The following is a 23,725-nucleotide window of genomic DNA, read 5'->3' on the forward strand; positions in this document are numbered from 1 at the left end:
CACATCCCTCCACATCTCCAGCCAAAACTATATAAGAATCAGGGACAGCCCACATCTAGCTACTTGAACCCTCAATTGCGCCCAATTCCCGAATATACAACCACAGAGTGTACTACAGAAATGGACTTCTCCCTCCAATCCCACACATCCTTCATCGGCCGGCCAGTCCGCGACCTCCCAACCCCATCTCTAGTCCTCAGCAAACCCGTACTGGAGAGAAACATCCACCGCTTACAACAAGATGTACAAGAGCTGGGTCTGTCATTCCGTCCCCATGTAAAGACATTAAAAGTATCCAACCCTCCACTCTGTACATAGCGAAGTCATGAAATAATATGACCCAAACAGACCCTCGAAATAACCCGCCTCATGCTCTCCAACGGCCTCCACCGCGGCCTCATCGTCTCCACCCTCAGCGAACTCCGCGGCGTGCTCCCCTTAGCAGAAGAGGGCATTCTCAACGAGGTATACCCTACCCCCAATCCCCAATCCCCATCCCCAACCCACAGTCTAACCCCAACATGAAATAAAACAAAGGCCCTCTACGGCCTCCCAATCTACCCCTCCGCCCTACCCCACCTCCACTCCATACGCAAATCCCACCCGAATCTCAACATCCTCCTACTAATCGACTCACCCCAACACATCCCCATCATCGAATCATTCAACAACTCCATCTCAGATGGTACCCCTCCCTGGTCGGTCTTCATCAAGCTAGATGTCGGATCGCGCCGCGCAGGCGTAGACGTGTACTCCCCTGACTCCGGGCCCGAACTGGAAGAGCTAGTGCACGCTGTGGAGCAGAGTAGCGCGGTGGAATTGTACGGGTTCTACTGCCACGCGGGACATTCGTATTCTGCGAAGGGGGAAGAAGAGGCGGGGAGGGCATTGGGGAGTGAAGTTTCGGGTGTGTTGCGGGGTGTTAAGCTGATTAGAAACCGTGGTGGTGATGGGAAGAAGAGGAGGGTTGTGCTTTCGATTGGATCAACGCCTACAGCGCATGTTGTTCGTCAGGTTAAGCAGTTCCTAACCAAGGAGGGGAATGTAAATGATGATGCGGATGTTGATGTGGAGGTTCATGCTGGTATGTACTTCCCCGTTTATAACCCCCTCATAGAGCCGTAATGCCTTGGATAATGCGAAGCTAATAATTCCGGTATAGGAAACTACCCAACAAACGACCTCCAACAACTCAGCACCGATCTAATCACCCCCGCAGATCTGGCCGTCCGCGTACTGGCCGAAGTATGCAGCGTGTATCCGCGTCGCAACGAGGCGCTGATTAATGCCGGGACGGTGGCGCTGTCGAAGGAGACGAGCGCGGTGCCGGGGTTTGGGAGGGTAGTTGAGAGGCCTGAGTGGGGGGTGGTGAGGATGTCGCAGGAGCATGGGATTTTGGGGTTGTTGTCTAGAGGAGCGGGGGATGGGGAAGGGAAAGTGGAGGATGTGTTTCAAGTCGGACAGAAGGTCATGCTGCATTGTCAGCATGCGTGTATTACGGCCGCGCAGCATTTCGTGTATTATGTTGTGGATGAGGAGGATGTGGTTAGGGAGACGTGGGTTCCTTGGAAGGGGTGGTAGGATGCCCTAACTATGTAGTAGTTGTAGTGATATGAGATTGATTGAAATTGGCAAAGAGGTGAAATCCAAATGCAAGCTAGATACACAAAACACTCAAACATACTATGCAGGGTATACACGCTCATTCATCGCTTTTCGTGTCCTCCACCGTAGCAGCAGCCGGATTAACCGGCTTCTCCTCCTCGCCATTCTTCTCTGCGTCTTTCTCCTTCTCATCCGCCTCCGCTCCATGATTCTCCAGTGCACCCTCTCCATTGCCATTCTGCTCCCTCTGCACCGTCTTCCCCTTACTCTCTCCGGCGGGCTTACTCTCCACCTTCTCTGTATCACTCTTCGCCATCTCCGTCCCTGACTCCTCGACCGGCTTGTCCTTCCCGCGCTTAGCCTTCGCCCGGCGGATCAACCGATTATGGTAGTCCCGGCCTTCTGCCTCGGGATCTTCCTCCACGATGCGTCTGGCAGCCTCGCGTCCAACAACTGGTAATCTGTCCACGCCCTGTGGTGCCCCGTCCGGGATGAACTTCGGGTCCAGGAGTCCGACTTGCACCAACACGCTGGCTTGGTCCCAGTACATGTGTTCCGAGTACAGTCTACCCGCGCGCAGACTGACGATGCTAACTAGCACAATCTCGACCCGGCGATTCGTCGGCGGAACACCCGGCAGCATCCAGGGTATTTCCTGAGTATGTTCAAACGAGGCATACAGCTCATCAACAATACGATCCGCCCCCACAGTCCGAGAGATCAACCGCAGACGCATCGACGGAGGCAACTTGCGCAGAAAGTGCTGTTCATAGAAGCGACGCAGCGCATGTGTCCCGATACCACCGCTCATGGTTGGTGTGCAAGTAAGTGTCGGGTTGAGATGACCGACGTACGGCTCCATAGTTCCAGTAAGGTTCATGGAGAAGAAGCGCGCTGTACCAATTAGCCCTCCACCCCAAATAGCCACCAAGTATAAAGGTGTGAACTCACCCTCAAGCTGCTCCTCCCACCTATTCTCCAAATCCAAATCCTTCCCAAACGCCTTCCTCAGCACCTGCAACGTCCGACTAAACGCCAAATCCGACGCCAACCGATCAAACTCCTCCAGATCATGCTCCGCGAATCCCGGCTGCGCCGACTCATACGTAAACGCCGGCCAGCCGATCTGCAATCTCTCTCCCGTCCCGATACCAGGGTTGATCTGCTTCGTCGAGCGATGTCTCTTCCCTTGCAACCCAATAACCGTCGGAATAGTCACCACGTCCACCGTATTTCCAGCAAGATGCGTCAACACGCGCACCGAGAACGGGAATCGCGATCGCGTATCAGGGATCGTAGTGGGATAGTATGCGATGAGGGCCGCAAGACGACTGCAGTTTGTCGATTTGAGGTAGTAGTCGAGACAGTAGGAGGCGGCGTCGCCGAATGCTATACACCACAAACCCCAACAGTTAACCCTACTCCTATCCCACTCAAATGACATATAGGAGAGTAGTATAAAGTAGGATACTCACCAATAACAGCATAATTATCCCCCACGCCCAACCCATCCTTAACTGACTTCAACCGCGCCTCATACTCCTTCCCCCCATTATTATACGGCGCATAGACAACATCAAACCCCTCGTCGGCCCAGGCGCGCAGCGTCTCGGTATCAAAGTCGGGGGTTTCGGCGGAGACGCAGACGCGGGCGGTGCCCAGGTTGGCGTTGTTGTAGATGAAGCCGGTTGCGCCGGGAGCGTTGATGGATATGGAGGCCATAATAGAAGACTCTGCTGCTTCAGCAACTACTATGTATGTATATATTAAGGATTAAAAATGTACACATAGAAGGAAAGAGGATGAAGCAAGCGCGAGCGTAAGTAAGTAGTAAGTAGAATGTGTATGGTATGGTTGTTGGTGTGGAGCGCGGGCCGCCGGATGGCTACGTCATGATGACGACGCCGGCAGGGCAGGAACGGAGCAGGTATTTGGACAGTTACTGATGGTTATACTTGGGTATATTCTGATGATTAGGATTGGGTTATTATTGGTATTGTGACTACATGTTACTTTTGTATCCCATCTGATCAATAGGATGATGGTGACATCTGACGTGGATTCATCTGATCAGGCGGATGTCTCTGCCGCTTGCCAAGAGTGGAGAGATGGTGTAGATTCTTGAGATTCTGGACAGAGGACTGCATATATTTCCTTTCGGAAGATAAACAGACAGAATTGAAGTAAGAGAAAAGTTATTAGAAAGATGAAGGATAGTACTGGAAGATACTTCGATGCTATAGTTACTCTGTTCCCTATGAAGCATAGATGTCATCCTACATGCCATAGAGGCAGAAGTATACGGATGGATCCAAACCTTAATCGAACCATGCTTCCCCATCGTATGATCCTCTAATCTGTCTGTGGAGCCGTACTTCGTGCTTCTCATTACAATAGACTACTAATTAATATCATACCCGTTATGAACACAATTTACCCTTGTAAAGCCACGGTAAGCTTCATCAAAGGACAAGCATGCGCCATGTACACCATGCACCATACTCCCACTGTATCCATCTCGTAACATATACGAAATAAACATATTGACAACCCCCAATCAATCTTCGTAGTCTTCTTCATCGCTCTCCTCCCGAATCAACCGCTGTCGTTCCTCATCCTCCTCCAGTTCCTGCTCCCGTGCCCGTAGTCGCCGCCCGGCCACGTACACAAACGATACCAGCGCGGTTCCTACCACAAAGCCAGCGATGGCAAAGAAGATGTTGATTGGAATGGGATTTCCATCAAAGGGTCCATGAGTCAACGCATCGAGTCCATACTGGGCAAAGTTGACCATTCCCGACACGCAGATGATGGTCCCATAGACTCTGCCAAAGGTGGCAAATCCGAACACCTTTGTCGCGTAGTCACTATTTACAACAGTAAGCAGTAGCTCCATAGAATAGTGGATGGGTGCACTTACGACATGGCCGAGTAATAGAGTGGTCGCAGCAAAACGAACAATATGACGGTCACGTATCCCGTCCACAGAACAGGTATGGAGTTCAGGATGCCAATCACCGTCGTCAGAACCACAATGATAGCCAGTACAGCAGGTACACTGATGTGGTCAAGGAGGAGCCCCACGAAGGGCGTGGAAATGATCCCGCCAACCGGCAAGGCAACATCGAAGAAGCTGTTGATCTGAACAGCGAGTTCATCCGAGTCGAGCATATACGCGTACTGAGCGCGGATGGTGGCAATGAAATAGTTCATCCGCAGCATCTGCAAGACCGTCATCAAGGTAATCAAAATGAACCACGGTGTGGCCATCTGTTTATGAGCAGGCTGGCCGTGGAGCGCCCCCCAGACGGCACTTGCAGCCTGGCGATCCTCTTCTCGTTGCTCCCGTTCTTTCCGCTCCCCCTTGTCTCCCAGCACCTTGGCAATCTTGCGCATCTTGTTTCGGCGTCGCTCAGCGCGCTCACTCCGGACACGTCGCAGCTCCGTGTCGCTCTCGATATCGTCGTCTGAGTCATGGATATCGTGAGTAGCGTCTTCTGCTTTTTCGATTTTCACTTCGAGTTCATGCGTACCCTGGTAGTCATGGGACGGCATGAGCGTAATCAAGGCAACGAGAATAAAACCAGGCACTACGGTATAGCTTAGGAAGAACTTCCCAGGATCAAAGGATCCATTGGTCATCTCGTAGACCAGACGATAGAAGAGGTACACCGCTGCAGACGCATCGAAGGCGCCAGTGACAAGAGCGACGATCGTACCTGCATACTTGGGAAACGCGTTTGCGATCTGAAAAGAAGGCACAAAGATGAATGTACCTCCCAGTGCGAGGAAGAAATTCCCCACCATGTAGCCATCGAACTGTGGCTGGGAGAAGGAGTATGCCATCAGCGAGCTACCAAGCGCAAGTAGCAGGCAGCCGGCAAAGCCACAGATACGTGATCCATAACGATCGAGGATAGTGCCGACCGGAAGGGCAGACACATTGGCTGTGATGGAGCCGATGGTGAAAAATAGGTTCAACCTGCAAAAGTCAATACTAGCTCAGCTAGACCAGTCTTGAGGACCCACCTTAGATCCTGTTCGGAGCAAACTTCCACCCCGTCGCGTAATTCGTCCTCGGTACACAGATCTCGATAGACACCTTCTGCGACCAGAACCGGCTTCAAGGCAGCGAATCCGAAGACCACGCCAGCCGCGAACCAACACGCAAGTATTGTAACGATAACCTGGGCTAGAACGAGTCAGAATAATACTGTTTATTTACATTATCTCAATTGACTTACCCAGTCGCTTTGCGGTCGAAACCTTATAGGCAGGAGTTCCAGCTACCTCGACCGGAGCAGGTGGAGGCTGGAGGACGTCGTAGCTGATCTTGCGATGGATCGGAGCGAAAGGCTCACCCGTCACCGCGGTCGCAATGGTGCTATCATCCTGATGTTCAGGTTCCCGATCTACACCTTCGATGACAGAAACGTGCTGCACCAAAGACATTGATACGTCTGTGATTTAGTGTTGTCGCGACAAACACGGGAGGAAGATTCCGTGGGTGGTTGTGGATGAGGTTAAGTAAGTGGTAGCCCGGGCGCCAGTCGAAACTTCTGGATGTTGCAACCCCCTTCGCCACATCCCTTACCCATGCGGGGATAGCAAAAACCGGGTTTTGGGCACAAGAATGCAAAATAGTGGGTCTTCTTCCTTATCGTCTGCTTTCATGCGGTGAAAGAGATGCCTGACAGTAAACTCAATGGGGATGTTGATGGATGGGAAGGACTGGGGGTGACACCTGCCTTGACCGTGCTGGTCGGCCGCTTTCTCCACCAGCTTATCTTACTCCACTTTTGCACAACTCTGCAAGATTCCGTGCACCAGGATCTCCAGATGTCTTTGTGAAACACACTTCTGTCTGTCAATCGTCGATTCAAAATATCGCTGAGTCATGAGAAGGATCTCGACTCCACAATTACATCGGTCGGCAGCTAGGGATATCTCATCTGCACTTAGCAAAGCACCTAGTCAACTGTCATCATAGAGCGCAAACCAACCATTCAAGAGCTAAAGGCAGTGGCCCTAGCCTGTCATCCTACTCATTGGCTTATCTCAATTTAGACTCGCGGTATGGCGACATCGTGGCTTGACGAACCCTTCTAAACCGACCTATAACAGTGTAACCAGACTTCTAAATATATCGCTCGAGTGATCGTGCCCCTTATCGATCGCCAGAGAGAAACGTACATGATTCGTGCTCCGATTCATATACTACCAAGAATCCCGATGTATAATAAATCTTGAAAATGTGATCTCTCCGCCCGCAAGAAGTTTAACGACCCTGCATGGGTTGCATGTTATTTCCCACAAACAGGTTCCATCGACGAACCCACGGGACCAAACATTCATAGCATGCTGTCCATATGTTGGTATAATCTACTACCTAAGAAGAACTAATAATCAAGGGTAGATGCATTCACGTCCTCCGGAGTCTAATTGCGACACGCTAAGTCAATGCGAGTACCAAAATAGGATGGAGATAGCGAACCGGACTAGTTGAAGGAAGTTCAGGCCTCTCCGTGTCTCCTTGTCACTAGAGATGCTCCCGCAGGTGCTGTATCTTAGTTATATCTTTAGTATATCCAAAGGTATACTAAACATGGCAGTACACTTCGCGGTTCTCCATTTGCTAAGTGGAGGCACTACTGCAAATGCTCGCGAGGTGAATCAAGTGAGCATCTACTGATTGACAACATATATCCTTCTAGTAGCACGGAAGAAAGAAGCATGACACCGACTCCGCTCTTATCCTCGGTCCATATCCCTAATTTCACTGCAAGATTATAGTGGGACACGCGTGTGACTATGATATCACTACAGCCCCCCGGGCCTCAAGATATCAAACCATGACCCGGACAGCCAGATGATGGTCTCATCGAGCCGACGCCAGGAAATCGCTCTATATGGGTGTGTGAAGCACCGACTCGAAATGGCGTAATTTAATCTGTATGTGATAACAGGTGCATACAGCAGGCAGATCGATAGCACATCGCCTATTTCTCCTACTGGTGACAGGCCAGATAACGTCCTGTGTCATTCCCTTCAACCTGATCAGGCAGCACCGCTAGCAGGGGGAGTTGATTGGATCTTACCTGGGTCCCGGTGCAAGGTACTTTGTTGTCTGGTGCTCGGTGCTCGGTGCTCGCAGCCTTGCTTACCACTTTGGCACAGATAGCGGGGTAGATAGGACTGTCACAGAAGAAGGGCAACCACGAAGGCCACTCACTCTTGCACTACGAATAGCCCTTCTAGATGACAGGAATATTACTGGCCTGTTCGCTTTGATCAAACTTGAGGTGAGTATATATTCACCCTTAATCGTTTCAAGCCAGTCAACTACTAAGGACACCGCAGGAGAACAGTGCCTGAAACAATATGAGCGACCCGCGATCCAACCAAAGCAAAAAAGATACGGAAGAGTACGTTGGTGAGGCTACTGTGGGAATTCGAGCAGACGTCAAGTCTATCAAGCAAATGACATCTTCTTCCGAAGCTGCCAAAGCCCGCAGAATGGCGTCCGCGGTCGCAGCTCTTGACAAAGCTGCGCAGGTGGCAATGGAAGATCCCAGCGGAAGCAGGAACCAGAATACCAGCTGACTTCTGGATATCACGAGATTGCCATGTAAATGCACACACTTACGAAAATCATCGCTCGACGCTCTCTCATCAGCGGCCTTATTTCACGTCAATTTATTACTAATGTTATTCTCTATGGTTTGCAGCCCTCTCGCCACCCACAACCTTCAGTCTTCGACCTCAAATGCCTCCCGGAGCTGCATATCGTATTTCTCCTTGTCTTTCACCTTGGCATGCAGGAATGGAATCGCCCCTTCCCTCCAGTAGCTCATATTGATTCGGAAGAAGTCACCGTCGTCTATGTGGCCCTTTGCGAACCTGGTCTGGATGTGGTCATAGAAGAATTGGTGGATGCCTAGAGGACTTCGCAGGCAGAGGCTGTACCAGAAAGTTCTTGTCTTCCATCCCTGTTCCATGACTGTCGAGAGTGATGGTGTTTGGTATGCCTTAGCGTGCATCAACTTTTCTTGCTCTTGAAGGATATTCATAAACTCCTCGCGGATTTTGTTGTATGTTTCAAGATCTAGGTTATCCGCAGTCTGATCTGTGAGCCAGGTGGGAGGATGTAACATTTCAATTGGACGCGAACATGCCCACTCCAAGTCAATCACACATCTGATATTCCAATTACTGTCAACAAATATATTACTTGGATGGAGGTCAGTCAGCTGCAGGATGAAAGGTCCACGACGAAGTTCACGTTGGAAGAAATGCGGGAATAAGGCTTTCATTATTGTCAAGGCTGTGATCTGGTAGATTCCGTCCTTTAGATCCATGACTGCATTGGGCTGGTGTTGCATGCGGCTGTCATGGCACGCAAGGAGATCAACCACGTAAGAGTCAACGGTTGAATACGTGAAGTCGCGAGGCATATCAATGGGAATACTCCCATTCTCAAGTTCCTGAATCTCGGAAGATAGAGGCCGATTCGATAAAGTTAGGTAACCATTTTCATCGATGACAAAAGACCCGATTCTCGGCAGGGGAACTCGAGCAAGCGTTAGAAAGATCGTGCTCAGATCTCGAAAGAGGTTCGCTCGCAATCTTTCGTCGCCGTGATGTGTGCTCCACGTATTTGAAAGCATTTGAGCATCGTCGATGTATTCAATCAAGAGATAGCCCATACCCGGATCATCAGGGTAATTGACGGGGTGCAGAACATATCGCGTGGGGATCTGATACCCGAAGAATGCCCGTAAGCGGCGGCGGAGGGAATGAAAACATCGGGCCAGAAAAGGCATGTTCTCGATATCCGTAAACTGGTGTTTGTAGTTAGTCGAAACCTCAAGTTCTCACCAATCTGGATACGCTTACACATTGACCTGTTGACAGTCCAAATCCATATAAGTGTGGTACTCGAATGGAAGGGGCCGTCTGTTGCATCCATGCGTAGGTTCCAGCCTCGCAGCGGAGCTTTTCATCTGCATTACCGGGTCGGAAAGCCTCACCAATCCGATAGGGAAGCGGGATTCTGACAAGAATTTCGGTTGTGCCTAATTCTTTATGTGTATTTATCTGAACAGGAATACATAGGTTGAAGCTTCCGTGGAGCCACTCATTGGGTTGGGAAACCCGGCAAGCATCCCCTGGCCGGAGGTTAAGATGATGCGACACCACTGTCTGGATCCAGGAACGGTGTCGGTAGACATGGTCAAGAAATTGATCCCGCTGGGATGGGAAAGTCAATTTGTGAAGGATATTACTCTGGTCATCTTGGGCCTCGGAGTATGTAATCTCCTGCTGTAGGAGTCGACGAGTCTTTGGCATCGGTGTTGTAGGGGAGAGAAAACAATTGCGAGACCAAGGGTACCAGGAAGAGTAAAGTCACTGGGGGTCATGTTATTTCCGCAGGACTTTAGAGACGCGATCACATGACCTTAGATCGATCGACAGGGATCGAGTCGCTGGAAGGAATCACTCTCTTCCCAACTTCAAGCCGGATAAGACGCACAACATCACATACATCAGGCATTCGCTGGCGGTAACCCACTTAACGAGGTATCGCATCTTCCATAACAGCTTAGATAATATATACCGAGTCCCCTCCTCGATCAACCCAGTCAAGGAGAGCTTTACACTGTCAACGTGTACCAATGCCTCATAAAAGAATATCGAAGTCCTGGGATTTACCCAGTCAGAGTCGTCATCAAAATTGCAGGTCAAACTATCCATGACTACTGAAATTAGACACAAGAAAACAACTTTTTGCCCCTTCACAGACCTGCTCATCTGGCCGTACAATCCTTGATAGGCAACAATTTTCTCTTCGGCTGCGGAACATGTGCTTCTTTCCAACCAAGCTCACTTCCCGGAAATCTATAAAAGGCCTGAGCACTATCCCTATCAGTAGTCTGCAGCTGTGGTGGAAATTCATAGCCCATCACCGACAAAGGATTCCGAGGACCAAATTGAACACTATAATCATCCTTAGTATCCTCAAGCTCCGGCGCAAACTCGTGTCTGAGACCCAAAACATGCCCGAGCTCATGCAAAAAGATGTTTTTCAAGTACTGGATTGTACCCGGCTGGAATGCAGCCGAGTACACATTCAGATAACTGAGATCGTCCTCGTTCGGGAAGAATGCCTCCGCGAGCACACCCCCCTGGTTTCCCGCATAGGAGAGGACAAATGACGCTTTATTGATATCCTCCACCCACTCGAACTTCACCCCAAGGTCAAGTTTGTTCCAGTCATTTGCGGCATCCCTGAGGGCATTCGCAGCGAGTAGAGCGAGACCGGGGCGTGGGTACCCGTTTGCGAATGCAGCAAAATTGATGAGTTGGGGTGGATTGTCGGGTTTCCAGCGCGGAATCACTCCTCTGAATCCACCTTGGAGGGTTGCGCGATTGTTGATGCCTCTGATGGTAACGGGCAGAGGCTTCTCCGATGAACAGGTATACCGTCCGGGTGCGGTCGCAGTGGAATTGGCGAGGGACCGCCGCAAGTTCTGGAGTTCGGGACTGTCGACACTGTCAGGAGCGAGAGTCTTCAGGCCTCTTGAGCCAACAGCCTCCTGTAAGGCTTCAAGATAGTCGATTTTGGAGGTTGAGGGGGTGAGGGTGGTGCCGCGAATGTCACCAGGCATGTTGGTTGATCGAGGAGTTGTTGAAGTTCCGCACCAAAATATTCCTGTGGGATCCAGTTTGAATAGGAAGAACTGTACTTTTTTCAAATGAGAGTATCTCGTGGGGGACTTGCACTGCAATTTATATCTCAGTTCCTGCCCTCTAGCTTTGGAGGGAAGATGGAATGCTTCATGATACTGCTGCTCAAATGAAGGCGGCGTAGTCTAGACTAGAATAGAACTCTTGGCCATGATCACATACCCCCGGTGCTCTAAACTCTCAAGAACGGTAAGCTACAAGTCGTTCAACAGAACTGTGTATATTTTTACAGGCCACAGACGGAATTTCAACCTTAATACTTAGGGAAGTTAAGGTCGTGGAGAAACTCAACAGCCAAGCACAGCTGACAGTAGCCCGTAAAGTAACCCCGAACACGAAAACCCCGGTACTATCATGTAGATTGAGCTTATTTACAAGTCACCCCATGCCTTCTAACCGCGCATTTGCAAGCCGCATGCAGTACCAGTACGAGGCCAAGACTTGAAGGCGTCGCAATACTTTATACCCCCAAAGCCCTCTTCGTATTCTAATGTCATCATGATTTTGCCATTGCAGCGAGGCACAGAGCTGTGGAGGTGTCAGAAGCCACCTGGGTAATTATATTTTCACCATGACCAAATGATAGAACATGATTGATATTCTCGCAACTTATTCGTTCAGCCTGATGATCTAGCCTATCACTAGATGCAAAGGTGCGTCTGCTGGCGGATCGTGGGGTCACTCAAAAGACCGGGACCGATTAAGCTCCCGAGCCAACCAAGCCAAATCTTATTCTGGGGATATCTCGTATTAGACACTTTAAACTATCAAATCCTGCAAATAGACTTTCCTTGTACTTATGCAGAATGAGAACCCCGCACTCAATGTCATATGAAGCTTTTGAATCTGGAGTCCCAAGTTTAATGCTGTAGAGACCAGACAAGGAACCATAACTCCTCGGAAACGGTTCCACTAAAGCAGCTTCGGCCAATCATACTTCGTGGCTCTAATATCCTCTTCGAGAAGATGGTGTTATCTCAGCAAATCCGTAGTTCTATTGAACTTCGACAACTGGTTGATGTGCATAGCTCTGATGATCCTAAATGTCCAGGGATCATGACGGCAACCAGTCACCTCCCCAAGCTAAATAGACACTTCCTAAGCTGCCCAAAGCTCATGAAGGATCTATCAAGTTGTCAAGACTCAGCACTTGTGTCGCTAGGGCTTAGGTGGTCTACTCCCTTGAAGATGTTATGCGACGGCATGCACCTACGATCTTCGCTTGGAACAAGATTTACCTGAGTCGAGTTCATCTGCGCTTGCAAATGTCTCTTAGACTTTGTATAGTAGCATATAGTACTAATAACAAGCAGACCCTTCGATATCTTGTATTTGGAATGCATCTATCTGACTGGCGGCATCTTAGGATGTCAGAACATACTACACTATTGCTAAATCGGGTAATGACAGGCACGGCAGCCCGGAATCTGAGCATTGGAAGCGGAAACTAAGCCTATAGCGCTATTGACATTGATTCCATTGGCAAACTGAAGAATACTATTTAGTCTGATGCGGCAAGATATCTCATTGGCCGGGGAGTGTTGATCCTCTCTACTACTATATTCCCGGCCGAGGTTATTTGCGAACCCTGACAACCCCCTCTTCTGAAGGACAGAAAGCCGTCGGGATAATTGATTCCGAGCTCTGTCGGGTGAAGAGATTCTCATTAGAAAGGAAAACCCAGTATTACAAGATATCTCGGAGCTCCCCATACTTTGTTCTATTGGATTTTACGGAGGTACACAATGTGGTTATTACTATATTTTCTTGTCGTGATACCTATCTGTGTAATTACTGAAGCGTCCAATCATTCTTATACATTTTCGTCCGGACATGCTATCTTGTATTCAAATTCCAGCACCATCGTCCAATTCGTTGATGGAGCAAGCCCTCAACGAGAATTTCTTCTAAATGAAACGACAGCAACATTCCACACGCGCAGTCATGCATGGGGAGCAGGTACTATTTCCACTGATTCTGGAGACGGGTCCTGGAATCTGGATCATATTCCCTACAGCAACTTCACTGGACCTTACAACATCCCCCTTGATGATGGCCTACGACTGAGAATCACGAGGTCCCCTGGGCGGGTCCTCACGGAAACGTACATATTCGAGAATACCTCGCCTGAGAGGATCACCGTAACAGGATTACACATACAGACTCCCTTTAACGACCTTTATGACACAGCCCTCTGGTCTCTGACATCTGCCGTGAATGCCCATGTTTTTACCGGCGGTGCGTGGGCGTGGGCATTAGCTGAACCTATGTCAGGCGAAGGCCGGTCACTAGGCCTCATTGTTCGAAAGGGCCATTTATGGAGCTATTCTATTGAGTCATCTACCAGCTCTGACGTCCGAGGACACATAGTTCTTCAAGTCACGGATGCCAAGAGGGACCCCAATGGTTTTGGTGGTCAACCAGTGGTCCAGATCGACCCTGGAGATTCATACGTTCTGGAGTGGGAAATTGGTTTCTACGATAATGCCAGCGACTTCATTGAAGCTACGAAACCTCCAGCAACCTTCTCAGCATACTCAGCCCCTTTAGACCAAGAAATCACCGTTGATTCAGAGATCAAACCGACTTCGTCATCTTCGAGTCTGAAGGTTAGGCGACGAGGAAGTAGCTACACACTCAGTGCAAGTTCACCAGGCACCTACAACGTCGATATTGGCGATTCCCGGACGGAGATTTCATTTCACCTGCCGCTTGAAACTGTTGTGCGAGAGAGGGCCCACTACATCCTAGAACACCAGCGACCGGTGCAGCGTCCAGCCCCCCTCAATGCTGCTTTTGTTGCCATTGACACTGAAAACCTCACTACAATTGTGTCAAGCACGTGGGACGACTGGGGGGATGGATCGGAGCGAATTGCCATGCCTACACTTCTTCAATTAGCAGCGATGCACGGATATATTTCATCTAAATTAGTGGATATTCCCTTGAGAAACTGGGTCGAGTTTGCCAGCACCTCTCTATTCGACGCTGAAGGGAATACTCGCCGTTGCACTGGATGCACCCAAACTCAGAGGCCGTATGACGCCATATGGCTTGTGATGTTTTTCAACGACCGGTACAAATGGCTCGGTAACAGCACAAATATCGACACGGCAGTGACACTACTAAACAGAGCATTCGAAATCGGACAGGTGCAGGAAGCACCAATCATCTTCTTTTCCCAAGCCATCCTAGAGCTCTGCGACAGCCTCGAAAAACTCGGACGGTACAACGAAAGCGCCACGTACAAAAGAAAACTTGTCGATACAACTATGAGCTTCGTGAACGATGGACGCGACCTCCCGTCATCCGAAGTAAGCTATGAGCAGTCTATTGTCGAACCTCTAGTCGAGATGGTCGCAGACACATATAATTTAACGAGAAACGCCACGCTGCTGAGCGAGACACAGGAGCGTCTTAACTGGCTCATGGCCTTCTCCGGGTCACAGCCACATGCTCGGCTCTACCAAATCGCTAACCGCCACTGGGATGATTATTGGTTTGGCCTCCGTCGTCAGTGGGGCGACGTGTTTCCTCATTACTGGAGTGCGTTGACTAGCCAAGCACTTATCCGCCTTCCTGGGGAGCTGAGAACCAAGCAGACAGATGATATTGCTCTACAGATCCTCCGAGCTAATATGGTCAATTTCTTTCCGGGAGGATCGGCAACTTGTGCATTCGTCTATCCTTCGGCAGTGAACGGTGAGTCGGCTAATGTAGCTGACACTATGGCTAACGATCAGGACTGGCACCTTGTTGTTTGGTTGAGACTGCTTGAAAATGGAGTACCAAATGTCTAAATGACCTAGGATGCTGGAAGACTCCTTAGCAGTAGCAGCAATTGTCCATTATCAACACCCCTCTTGTGTTTATTCTGACCAACTGAGGGTCATAACGTCAATATAAGTACAACGGCTAAAACGACTATATAGTTACTACGTCATATAATATTCAGGAAAGAGTCAAAATAATCACTACGGATCTTTGAGTCAGATTAGCTATCACTTAGTGTCTTAATGGACATCAAAATATCATCCGACGTCAAAATGCATCCTATAACCTCCATTGACTACACAAACAGTGGCTACAAAAGTGATTGACGTAAGCTTTGTATTGATTCGCCCGAATGAGTCGTGGAATGGGTTGTGTTGAACAATTGGTTCACAAGGTCTCTAATGGAGATGAAAATCATATACCCCGCAGCCAAGGCCATACGAGATTTCGTAAGGAAACTCATGCCATTCTTCCCCTACTACATCTCTAACGCTTCAAAGACACCTCCGACTACATTGGTATATTTCCAAAGCCACACTAATTTGCTTTAGAGAAGGTAGGATAGTAAGAACAGTAGCGCCATCACTGTAGAACTACTTGGACTAATTGAGTATATATTGTAGGTCAAATTCCAAGACATGGTCCGTCCAAGCCCAGAATATCGGTTTCGATAACACTACTAAGTATGCTAGTGTATATAATCAAGAATATCAAGCAGCTACAGGGCGTATACTCTTATTAGTACGCTACTCGTGCTGCAGTACCTCGTTCAGTCTGGTTCTAGACCAAACTGCGCAGTCTTGGGAATATTGAAAGGTGACTATGATACCGTTAGATGTTACGGGCCCCCAGGGCTTTTCGGGAATATGTCTAAGAAAATATACCGGGAGGTTAGAGAGGCACGCTAAACGTACTACCAATGTGGAGGAGAGGTGGTGCGCACAGGACTTGCCTTCCTTCGCTCACTGCAGGCAACCCCGTTTACTTCTCTTCTGTGTCCTCTTTTCAAGGTATAGTCTCTGAACCACTTATTCCGTCCCTAAATACACAGTTGTGTTTTTTGGCGCTAAGAGATTGGGCTGCATGTCAGCCTCGCTGAAGCAAACTGCATGAAGGCTTCTACAATGCTTGGTCAGCAAGGTGCATGGTTGGTTTCGTTATGGCATGTGATGCCCACCCATGGCTCTTTCCCCCTCTTTTGTTGGTCTACCGGGTGTGACTATTGCTGCAGTAACCTTTAAAGGATTTGTTACTCTATCCATTTGATGGTCAGTGTTCCCTTGAAAGTAGCCCAACGCTTTCTGTCCAGCTGGAGCGGTTTACGGCGCGACACTATCTCAAAAGCTGATTGCACGTAATACATATGTTGCATCTTCCCCTATTATACACAGTCGTAGATGAAGGAGAGTCATGGCTATTTGGGAAGAAGCCTCTGAATCAGGAGGAAGGATTGCCTGATCCGAGCTCAATTTCGCTGGCTCCAACCTACCAGGGTCTACAAGAGGTGCTTGCCCCGCTCCAAAACCACGCTCATGTTAGGGGCCTTATCTGATAGCGCCTTCTCATCGTATTGAGAGGTTGGGACTCGGACACGACCGGGCGAGCGATAGCAGCCACACGTCTCTGGGTCCCAGGTTGGCCTGCTAAGGAAATCAGTATCCCCAGTCAGTTGAAACGCCACTGCCATGACTTATCGCCAAGCTGAGAATTAGCTGTGCTTGTCAGATGCAAGCATTCAAGCAGATTGTGACCAATATTATCAAGACAGTGGTTAATGCCAGGTTCAAGCAGGCGGTCGGACTGAGGCTAGGCGTAGAGCATTCGAAGGAGGAACACGTGGTCTACACCGCGTTTACAGGGGATAGGGACTGAAACCATTGCTAAGATCAATGCAAAGCTCGCTTTCCTCTATGGGAGAATAGCTTCCAGGAAGATGATACCACATCGACGCTGACCGCATGCCCTTGGCTGGGGAGGAACAAAGATGGAGATTTTCTTCGCTTGCTGACCATCTACTTTGGGCATAGTTTCCGGATTACTATGGCTACCTTGTTCTCAAACAGGAATCCAGATGGCCTGGTCTACCTTTTTGTGAGCAGGCCTCACTTTGATCGTTGAAAGAGTCAGGTAGCCATCGATCGGGCCAATCTCATGGCCACTGACTAGGACTAAATTTGTGGTTCCACCATGTTCCACCACCACTACAGCGCTGTCAGGTCACCCGACAGCAAGGAATAGGAAGTAAGATGCCCCAGATGAGATCAAGTTGAGGGCGGCATGATTGATCAGGATTTTGGAAACTTGGACAACAGACTTCATTGGAGGGCGACAGCCTTGCTGGCATCCCCTTAGCCTAAAGCCGTATGAAGGTCTAGATCACACTGCCCTGCCGTATACTATTTTATTTATTTATTCATTTATTCATTTATTTTTTGGCGCTCCTGGCGGGCTGAGATTGCCCAAAAAGATACGACCAACCATGCCCATACAGCGATCACCATGCCTTGTATTCAACCATTCGATGAGCAGGAGGGGTTGACCAACACACAAGACTTGGGCAGCTAGGCCTAGCACGAACAAATGAAGACTTGACCTAGCATTTGGACTTAGCGCCACACAATAGAACTGTGACCTTGCTTTGATCAACGCAATTCATATGTGATTGGAAGGTCCGGGAGTTTGAGAACTTGGGCTTTTCGGCCAACGATTCTGCGGGAGACGAGTAACAGACATAAGCCGGCGAACCCAGTGTGTCACAGCGTAGTGGCAATATCAACAGGCGCACTTTGCCCTGAAAGGAACATCCACCAGGTCTCATAAAACTGCCTAGCACGAGAGGGGCGAAAGGCACGGAATCACCCGCTGGTCCACCAAACGTAACCGCATTTTCGAAGAGCTAAGGTGATAAGAAGTAGAAATCAAGCCACATGATGGACTCAACTCCGTAAGTAGGGATAGCTCAAATAAAGCGGCAGGGGCCACACGCCAGACGATTTGAAGGGAAAATTTAGAGAAGAGAGGGTGAATGAATGAAGTGGTAGGCGGTGTTCCACGTGCCCAGCTTGGTATCTTCCAGGATGAGAATTCCATCCTCTATTTTCGACTTGAGCAGCTCATAATGTAAAGCATGCTTCCTACCCACATGAGCCCCTATGAGTAATAATTTGGGTATTCAGATTTTGGTCTTTACTTGAGAGGTCATTTTCCCAATTAGACATCTTCCACCTCTCCAACTGATCAGACTCCCAGGTGCGGCAGCACCCGCCTTATCCCACAACCATGTGCTCAAAAACCCTCACAGGTTAGTGAAAGCCTGAGTTCAGTTAGACCAAAGGCAAAAAAGCACCTCCGTTGGGCCCACGCACACGCTGCCTTCCGTAGGCGAGTCAGGTCCCTGCGCGAGCAGGAATCCTACTCCACGGAGTGTCATTTCACGGCAGGATGGGGGTGGAAGAAGTGGCAAGATATCTCGGGGCCCACAGAGTAACTGATCGTTGAAGCTAAGCTCAGGATATCTAGCTCAAGAAGTCTTAGGCTCTCATGGTGCCAGACTAGGGTGAGACAAACGATAACAATCCTTGTCTATTCTTCGGCGCTCCGGCGGGCGCATGAGATACGTATAAACTTTTTGACCAATACTACAAATACCAAGTCAGTGAGCTGTATGTATTGTAGTAGGACATACTTTCGATTGAGGAGCGTCATTTTTAGAATATTATCATCGACCAAGGCTTTTGCTTGAACCAATTTGTACAAAATGGAGGCCTCTGTTTGGATCCTCAGTAGTTGCTTCGACGGACCCTACCATCTTAGCCTAGGCTTAGTGCTGTAACTTCAGCGAAGACTAGGCAATTCTAGCCAACGCCTTTCCAGTTTTGTCTCCTATTCTGACCATTTCCAGGGCTAGCGCCGGAGGCACTAGCAAGGGTACTACTTAGGGGATGGCCTAGGCTAGATGTGACTTAGTAGAACTTAAATTCGAGACATCATAAATTACTATTTCCTATTTAGGCTTGGTGGTCAAATCAAAGTCCTAAAATAGCTTAGCAACATAGTTCGTTTGCCAGGTGTAGAGTCCAGATAGCATTCACCTACAGGATGTCTAGGACATTTCCAGTCTTGTACCCCGCCGGCCTTCCGACTCGAAAGAGACCCTTGCTATCTCTTATATATTCGCCCTATAGGGTGGACCAAAATGGACGTCCCTCTCACCAATCACGACAACAAACACAATCGAACGTAGGCAGCAACATTTAGCAGCCAACCGCTCACCTTCGGCATCGCCGAGTCTGTGACGGTAGCAATGCAGTGGCCAATCATTCCTGTTGTGTTCTTTATAATCAAACTAATGCAAGTGTTTGGCGCGCAGGGACCCATGATCCTCACTGCCATGAACCGAACTTCCAAGCCACTGACAGAATCATGATATAAAATCCGCGCATAAAGACCTATGAAGTTGGCAGTAAATATAGTTCAGCTTCTCTTCCTCTGATTCTTATTCTGATCCCAACCATGCTCTTCCCACTGCTACTGATCACCATGCTTCTAAACCCATTCCGACCATGTGAGGGCTCTCCGACTTTCCAAGAGGAATACCGGAGTAGTAGCTATGTACCAGAAGTGATTGAAACCTCTCTGGGCCGTCGAATTGTGGCGCCAGATACTCCTTACGTGGCTGCAGCCGGTCGTAACGCCTTATACTTCATCGACACCCGGTTTGATCCTGAGACGGCGCAGCATATTAAACTACAAATTGAAAAGGCCTCCGTACCACAACCAGACGAGTACGTTGCCATTGACGAGATTGAGGCTACGGCAGAATTGAAAAATTCCGTGACTGGTGAAACGACCTTTGTATTCGACCCGCCCTATGCTCGGGTGCTGTTCGCCAAAGGTATAAACAGACATAACCCGGACATCAAACTACCGGAGCATGAGCCGGCCGGCGACTGGTTAGTGAAATACGACCTGGACAATATCCTGACGACGAAGCGTGCCAATATGTTCTGCTACGATTATGGATGTTACAACGCCCAAGACTGCATACACCAGACCAATGGCAACTGTGACATCTGTCACACGTATCGGGTGGATAACGAGTGTGACCAAACACTGACAAATGCCATTGGTCTATGTCACCCAAAGCTCTGCTCTAAGGCAGTTGACACCCCCAAAGAAGATGGAGAGACGGATGCGAGTTACTATCAGCGCATGGACAAGTTGCACTGGGGAGAGCAGGAAGACCAGTGATTTGCTGATAAGGGAGGACTAGACACAGAGGCTTTAAGGGTGGGAGGGAAATGGGCCAAGTGATTCTCGGGCTGCTTGTCATTGTGTAAGTCGTTCAAAGAGACATTCCGTTCGCACTACGTTAGCTAGAGCTTTATCATGGAGAAGGAAAATACTTGAGAACTCGAATAACCACTATAAAGGTACATACCTTAAGTAAATAAGTTAGATTGGGAAGTAGTACTATGTGTTTACAAGCTTTTTGACAGCAATGATAGATCCAGACGTAGAAATCTGTTTCCTAGCATTTTTCCTGAAGGAGGAATAATTCGATTTGTGAGGGAGGCCCTGAAGAACCTCTGTGGAGAGCATGATGATTATGAGTAGTCATGAATAAAGGCTTTTTACACTTTACTAGTGAAGACTGATGTGATACAAGTGTTTACAATCTCGGCTTCATAGATAGCTTCATGAAGCTTGTGTCTGAAGTGACGAAATTAAGTATTTACTAACTTTAGAGTGTTCTAAATGTTTACAGCTTGCGCAGAAGCAATAAGATTATAAAACAATATTTCCAGAAAAAAAGGGAGAACGCTATTCTTCAGACTCGTCACGGCCATGACCTATGCTTATCGCTCAAGGCCAGTCAAAATCGAGGATATCGCGTTCCAATATCCCAAAGTCAAGAGGAAACGTGATCATCTGTGACTCACGTTCAAAGTTCCCTAGTTCATGATTACTGATGCCAGCTGGCGGTGTAAATCCCATTGATGAGGAAGACTTTTGAGTCATCGAAGAAGCTTCAAGTGACTCTGACGGGTGTCTGCCGCGTTCCATGCGACTGGAAAACAACCGAAAAAGGTCTTCAGCAGCTGAGATCGTACGAATGTCAATACTTGTGTTTGAACCGGTATCAGAAGAAACCAGTTCCGTCTTGTGCATATCTAGGAGCTTGAGGGCAGTATCTACTACTCTGCCCATCAAGGGATTAAGATTGTGGCTTGGCGTTAATGAAGCCGCCGTGCACGTCCATTGATGATAGAAGCACAGCAGTGTCGACTGGAAGACTATGGATGACTTGTTCGGGAACAGGCAATGAAGTCTCCGGTCATCATGATTGCTTCCCAACATACTGAGTATATTGAGTGCTGCACGAATGCACCTCGACAGGCTCTTCATGAATTGAGGGTGCTTCGGGTCGAATGTCAATGCTGGCTGATGAATCAAGACAACAGCCACGTTTCCTAAGAAGAGCAGGAATAGTGTCTCAAAAAACTGATCTGCTGAGTTCATATGAAGAGTGTCCGGTAGACCATCTTCATGGTCTTTCATCTCATTTCCTTGGAACTGGACTACACTATGGCGCCACACCGAGAGCTCGTGGTCCAGTGCAGTAATTTTGGCGACACCATTACGTCGTTTGGTAGTCGTATATAGCGACTTGAGGCAGCTGGAGAATATCCTGAGCAATTTCACGTAGAGGATGAATGTAGCCATGCTTGTTGTCTCTCCCGGAAGGGGGAGTAGTATGTCAGTGGCACTCGCGTCGTCCAGATCCGTGTCAACAGGTAGGTCGGTATCCACATCATCGTCCTGGATCATTTTCGGCAGACCGTGTACTACGCTACAGGCACTGTTTATGGAGATTAGTGACTTACAGGCAGTCTTTGTTGGTTGGGAGCCTTACACATCTACAGCGTAAACGCACCACCATATGCGTTTTCTTACCTCCATCTCTCCAGCACAAAATTGGAAGCGTCGGGAATGTCGATGGAGACCTAGGCACTGTGCAAGTCGAACAACCTGACCAGATAGTTGTATCCACTCATCGTGCTTCCGTGTAAGTTGGAGATATAGACAGGTTAAAAGTAGGGACTGAAGTCCTGGAAAGTCCTCATTTTCAGGTGCAGTCGTTAACCGAGCGCATTCCAGGGCATTAAGGTAGTAAGTGTTGCACTCTTTGGGCGATCGACGTTTCCATGCGGTAATAGAGAGGACAAGAAATATTTGCCTCAGAATGACATAGTCAGACGGTGAGAGATTAGGGTCGTGGGCCTCGACACGATCGAAGATCCGGTGGAAGGCAGAAAGGAACTGCTTCTTCATGAGTATTGGCCAGATAGACGACCAAGATTGGAAAAACTCTGTTATAGCACCCAGGTAAAATGCTCGTGGCTTATCGAGCATGAAATGTGGTGGTCGAGAAAGATCAATCGAGTTCAAAAAATGCAGATGTTGGGAATATTCTGGGCAAGCTCCGAGTAAATGGAGCCGATTAACAACATCTGGAAAACCTTCTTCTTGGTGGAAAAGAGATTTATATACTGATTCGGCACAGCGTATGAAATATATCCCTGTTGTTGATCCTGCGAATCGATTGACACTCGGTGTTAAGGGCACTAAGCGTCCCAGATGCTTTATGATAGGTTGAGTTTGTTGAGTTGGAGTAGTTGCCGCATCAGACGAACCTGCAACTTGCAGTACTGGATAATTGGGGGCTTGAAGTCCACTTGAAGTATCATTCCACACAGATGTGTCAATATTCCTAGAATGGCTAGCACGTAGTTGCTGGATTTCGCGCTGCAAATTCTCATTCTGGACCCTGAGCTCGTCCAACAACCTTTCTTGTTGCTCAAGGTGCCTAGCGAAATCGTCAACATCATCTGTAGCAAAGCAAAAAATAGCTTAGCAATACGACACTGACCTTCTGGGCCGCGTTCGCCTTTTGAGTTGCTTAGATGTGACACAGGCAGCTCCAGACGTTCTACAGTTGCTACACTACAACGGTCTCACCCTATTAGTTCAATTTGTTTGCTTGTGAGGTAGATGAGAGGTATATACCGATGGTAGTAATCCATCGCAACGTATTTTCTTTCTAGATTATGCCCAGTCAGCATTTTCTTTCTTTATTTGTTTTTACCGACCAATCTAGAAGTCTGTGAGTATCTACTTACATGCGGCAACGATCGCTAGAAAAATGTGCGTCAGCAACATATCCGGTACAGTTGGTGAAACGCATACACACCACACTTGAGAGGAGAACTGCATCCCATGTATGACATCCTTGTGTCCAGTCGTTTCCATCCTACTTGTTATGCCAGAGGTACATCGCTATACAATCAGATTTGATTCACAGGAATGTTGAGGCGCGGGGAAAGTCCCAAGCGGGTCTGGAAGCACCTGATCACGTGAGTCCGGCTGGAACCGAGACAGGAAAAGGCAGTCGGAACTATTCCGTAACCTACTGTCCTCGCTTCACCTACCATAATAGATGCTGGTTGCGTGTTAAAACGGACAGCTGCATTCACACATAGAACGCGGGCATATGATAATGGCCGACGACATACTATTGTCGATGTTCTGCACAACA

At 48.7% G+C, this 23,725-nt stretch overlaps 8 protein-coding genes across 8 annotated transcripts; 3 read left to right on the forward strand and 5 right to left on the reverse strand.

The window, feature by feature from the left end:
* Nucleotides 1-120: 120 nt before the first annotated feature.
* On the forward strand, nt 121-1,581 carry BO79DRAFT_155411 (alanine racemase domain-containing protein; the record flags this gene model as incomplete). The annotated part of the gene is made up of 4 exons (XM_025678783.1): nt 121-276; nt 349-465; nt 538-1,084; nt 1,163-1,581. 4 exons carry the CDS (start codon nt 121-123, stop codon nt 1,579-1,581), a joined length of 1,239 nt encoding a protein of 412 aa, XP_025536480.1.
* Nucleotides 1,582-1,612: 31 nt separating this feature from the next.
* BO79DRAFT_239748 (dienelactone hydrolase) lies at nt 1,613-3,412 on the reverse strand. Its single transcript, XM_025684949.1, has 3 exons — nt 3,081-3,412; nt 2,557-2,994; nt 1,613-2,499 (listed from the first exon to the last, which is right to left on the reverse strand). Exons 1-3 carry the CDS (start codon nt 3,325-3,327, stop codon nt 1,703-1,705), a joined length of 1,482 nt encoding a protein of 493 aa, XP_025536481.1. The 5' UTR covers nt 3,328-3,412; the 3' UTR covers nt 1,613-1,702.
* A 590-nt stretch (nt 3,413-4,002) lies between these two features.
* Nucleotides 4,003-6,278, reverse strand: BO79DRAFT_178968 (putative MFS transporter). The gene is made up of 4 exons (XM_025680002.1): nt 5,850-6,278; nt 5,635-5,797; nt 4,526-5,587; nt 4,003-4,472 (listed from the first exon to the last, which is right to left on the reverse strand). Exons 1-4 carry the CDS (start codon nt 6,055-6,057, stop codon nt 4,163-4,165), a joined length of 1,743 nt encoding a protein of 580 aa, XP_025536482.1. The 5' UTR covers nt 6,058-6,278; the 3' UTR covers nt 4,003-4,162.
* Nucleotides 6,279-8,048: 1,770 nt separating this feature from the next.
* Nucleotides 8,049-9,984, reverse strand: BO79DRAFT_200699 (uncharacterized protein). The gene is made up of 2 exons (XM_025681514.1): nt 9,502-9,984; nt 8,049-9,446 (listed from the first exon to the last, which is right to left on the reverse strand). Exons 1-2 carry the CDS (start codon nt 9,952-9,954, stop codon nt 8,355-8,357), a joined length of 1,545 nt encoding a protein of 514 aa, XP_025536483.1. The 5' UTR covers nt 9,955-9,984; the 3' UTR covers nt 8,049-8,354.
* A 428-nt stretch (nt 9,985-10,412) lies between these two features.
* On the reverse strand, nt 10,413-11,273 carry BO79DRAFT_272959 (zincin; the record flags this gene model as incomplete). The annotated part of the gene is made up of 1 exon (XM_025687472.1): nt 10,413-11,273. One exon carries the CDS (start codon nt 11,271-11,273, stop codon nt 10,413-10,415), a length of 861 nt encoding a protein of 286 aa, XP_025536484.1.
* A 1,824-nt stretch (nt 11,274-13,097) lies between these two features.
* On the forward strand, nt 13,098-15,152 carry BO79DRAFT_272960 (uncharacterized protein; the record flags this gene model as incomplete). The annotated part of the gene is made up of 1 exon (XM_025687473.1): nt 13,098-15,152. The coding sequence occupies one exon, from the start codon at nt 13,098-13,100 to the stop codon at nt 15,150-15,152; it is 2,055 nt and encodes a 684-aa protein (XP_025536485.1).
* A 4,369-nt stretch (nt 15,153-19,521) lies between these two features.
* On the forward strand, nt 19,522-20,577 carry BO79DRAFT_210750 (uncharacterized protein). Its single transcript, XM_025682881.1, has one exon. The coding sequence runs from the start codon at nt 19,639-19,641 to the stop codon at nt 20,374-20,376; it is 738 nt and encodes a 245-aa protein (XP_025536486.1). The 5' UTR covers nt 19,522-19,638; the 3' UTR covers nt 20,377-20,577.
* Nucleotides 20,578-20,991: 414 nt separating this feature from the next.
* BO79DRAFT_155516 (uncharacterized protein) lies at nt 20,992-23,439 on the reverse strand (the record flags this gene model as incomplete). Its single annotated transcript, XM_025678787.1, has 5 exons — nt 20,992-21,988; nt 22,043-22,313; nt 22,512-22,996; nt 23,060-23,128; nt 23,381-23,439. 5 exons carry the CDS (start codon nt 23,437-23,439, stop codon nt 20,992-20,994), a joined length of 1,881 nt encoding a protein of 626 aa, XP_025536487.1.
* Between the last annotated feature and the right edge of the window lie 286 nt (nt 23,440-23,725).

Source organism: Aspergillus costaricaensis (assembly GCF_003184835.1).
Source record: "Aspergillus costaricaensis CBS 115574 unplaced genomic scaffold BO79scaffold_30, whole genome shotgun sequence".
In the NCBI taxonomy this organism is placed as follows: Eukaryota; Fungi; Ascomycota; class Eurotiomycetes; order Eurotiales; family Aspergillaceae; genus Aspergillus; species Aspergillus costaricensis.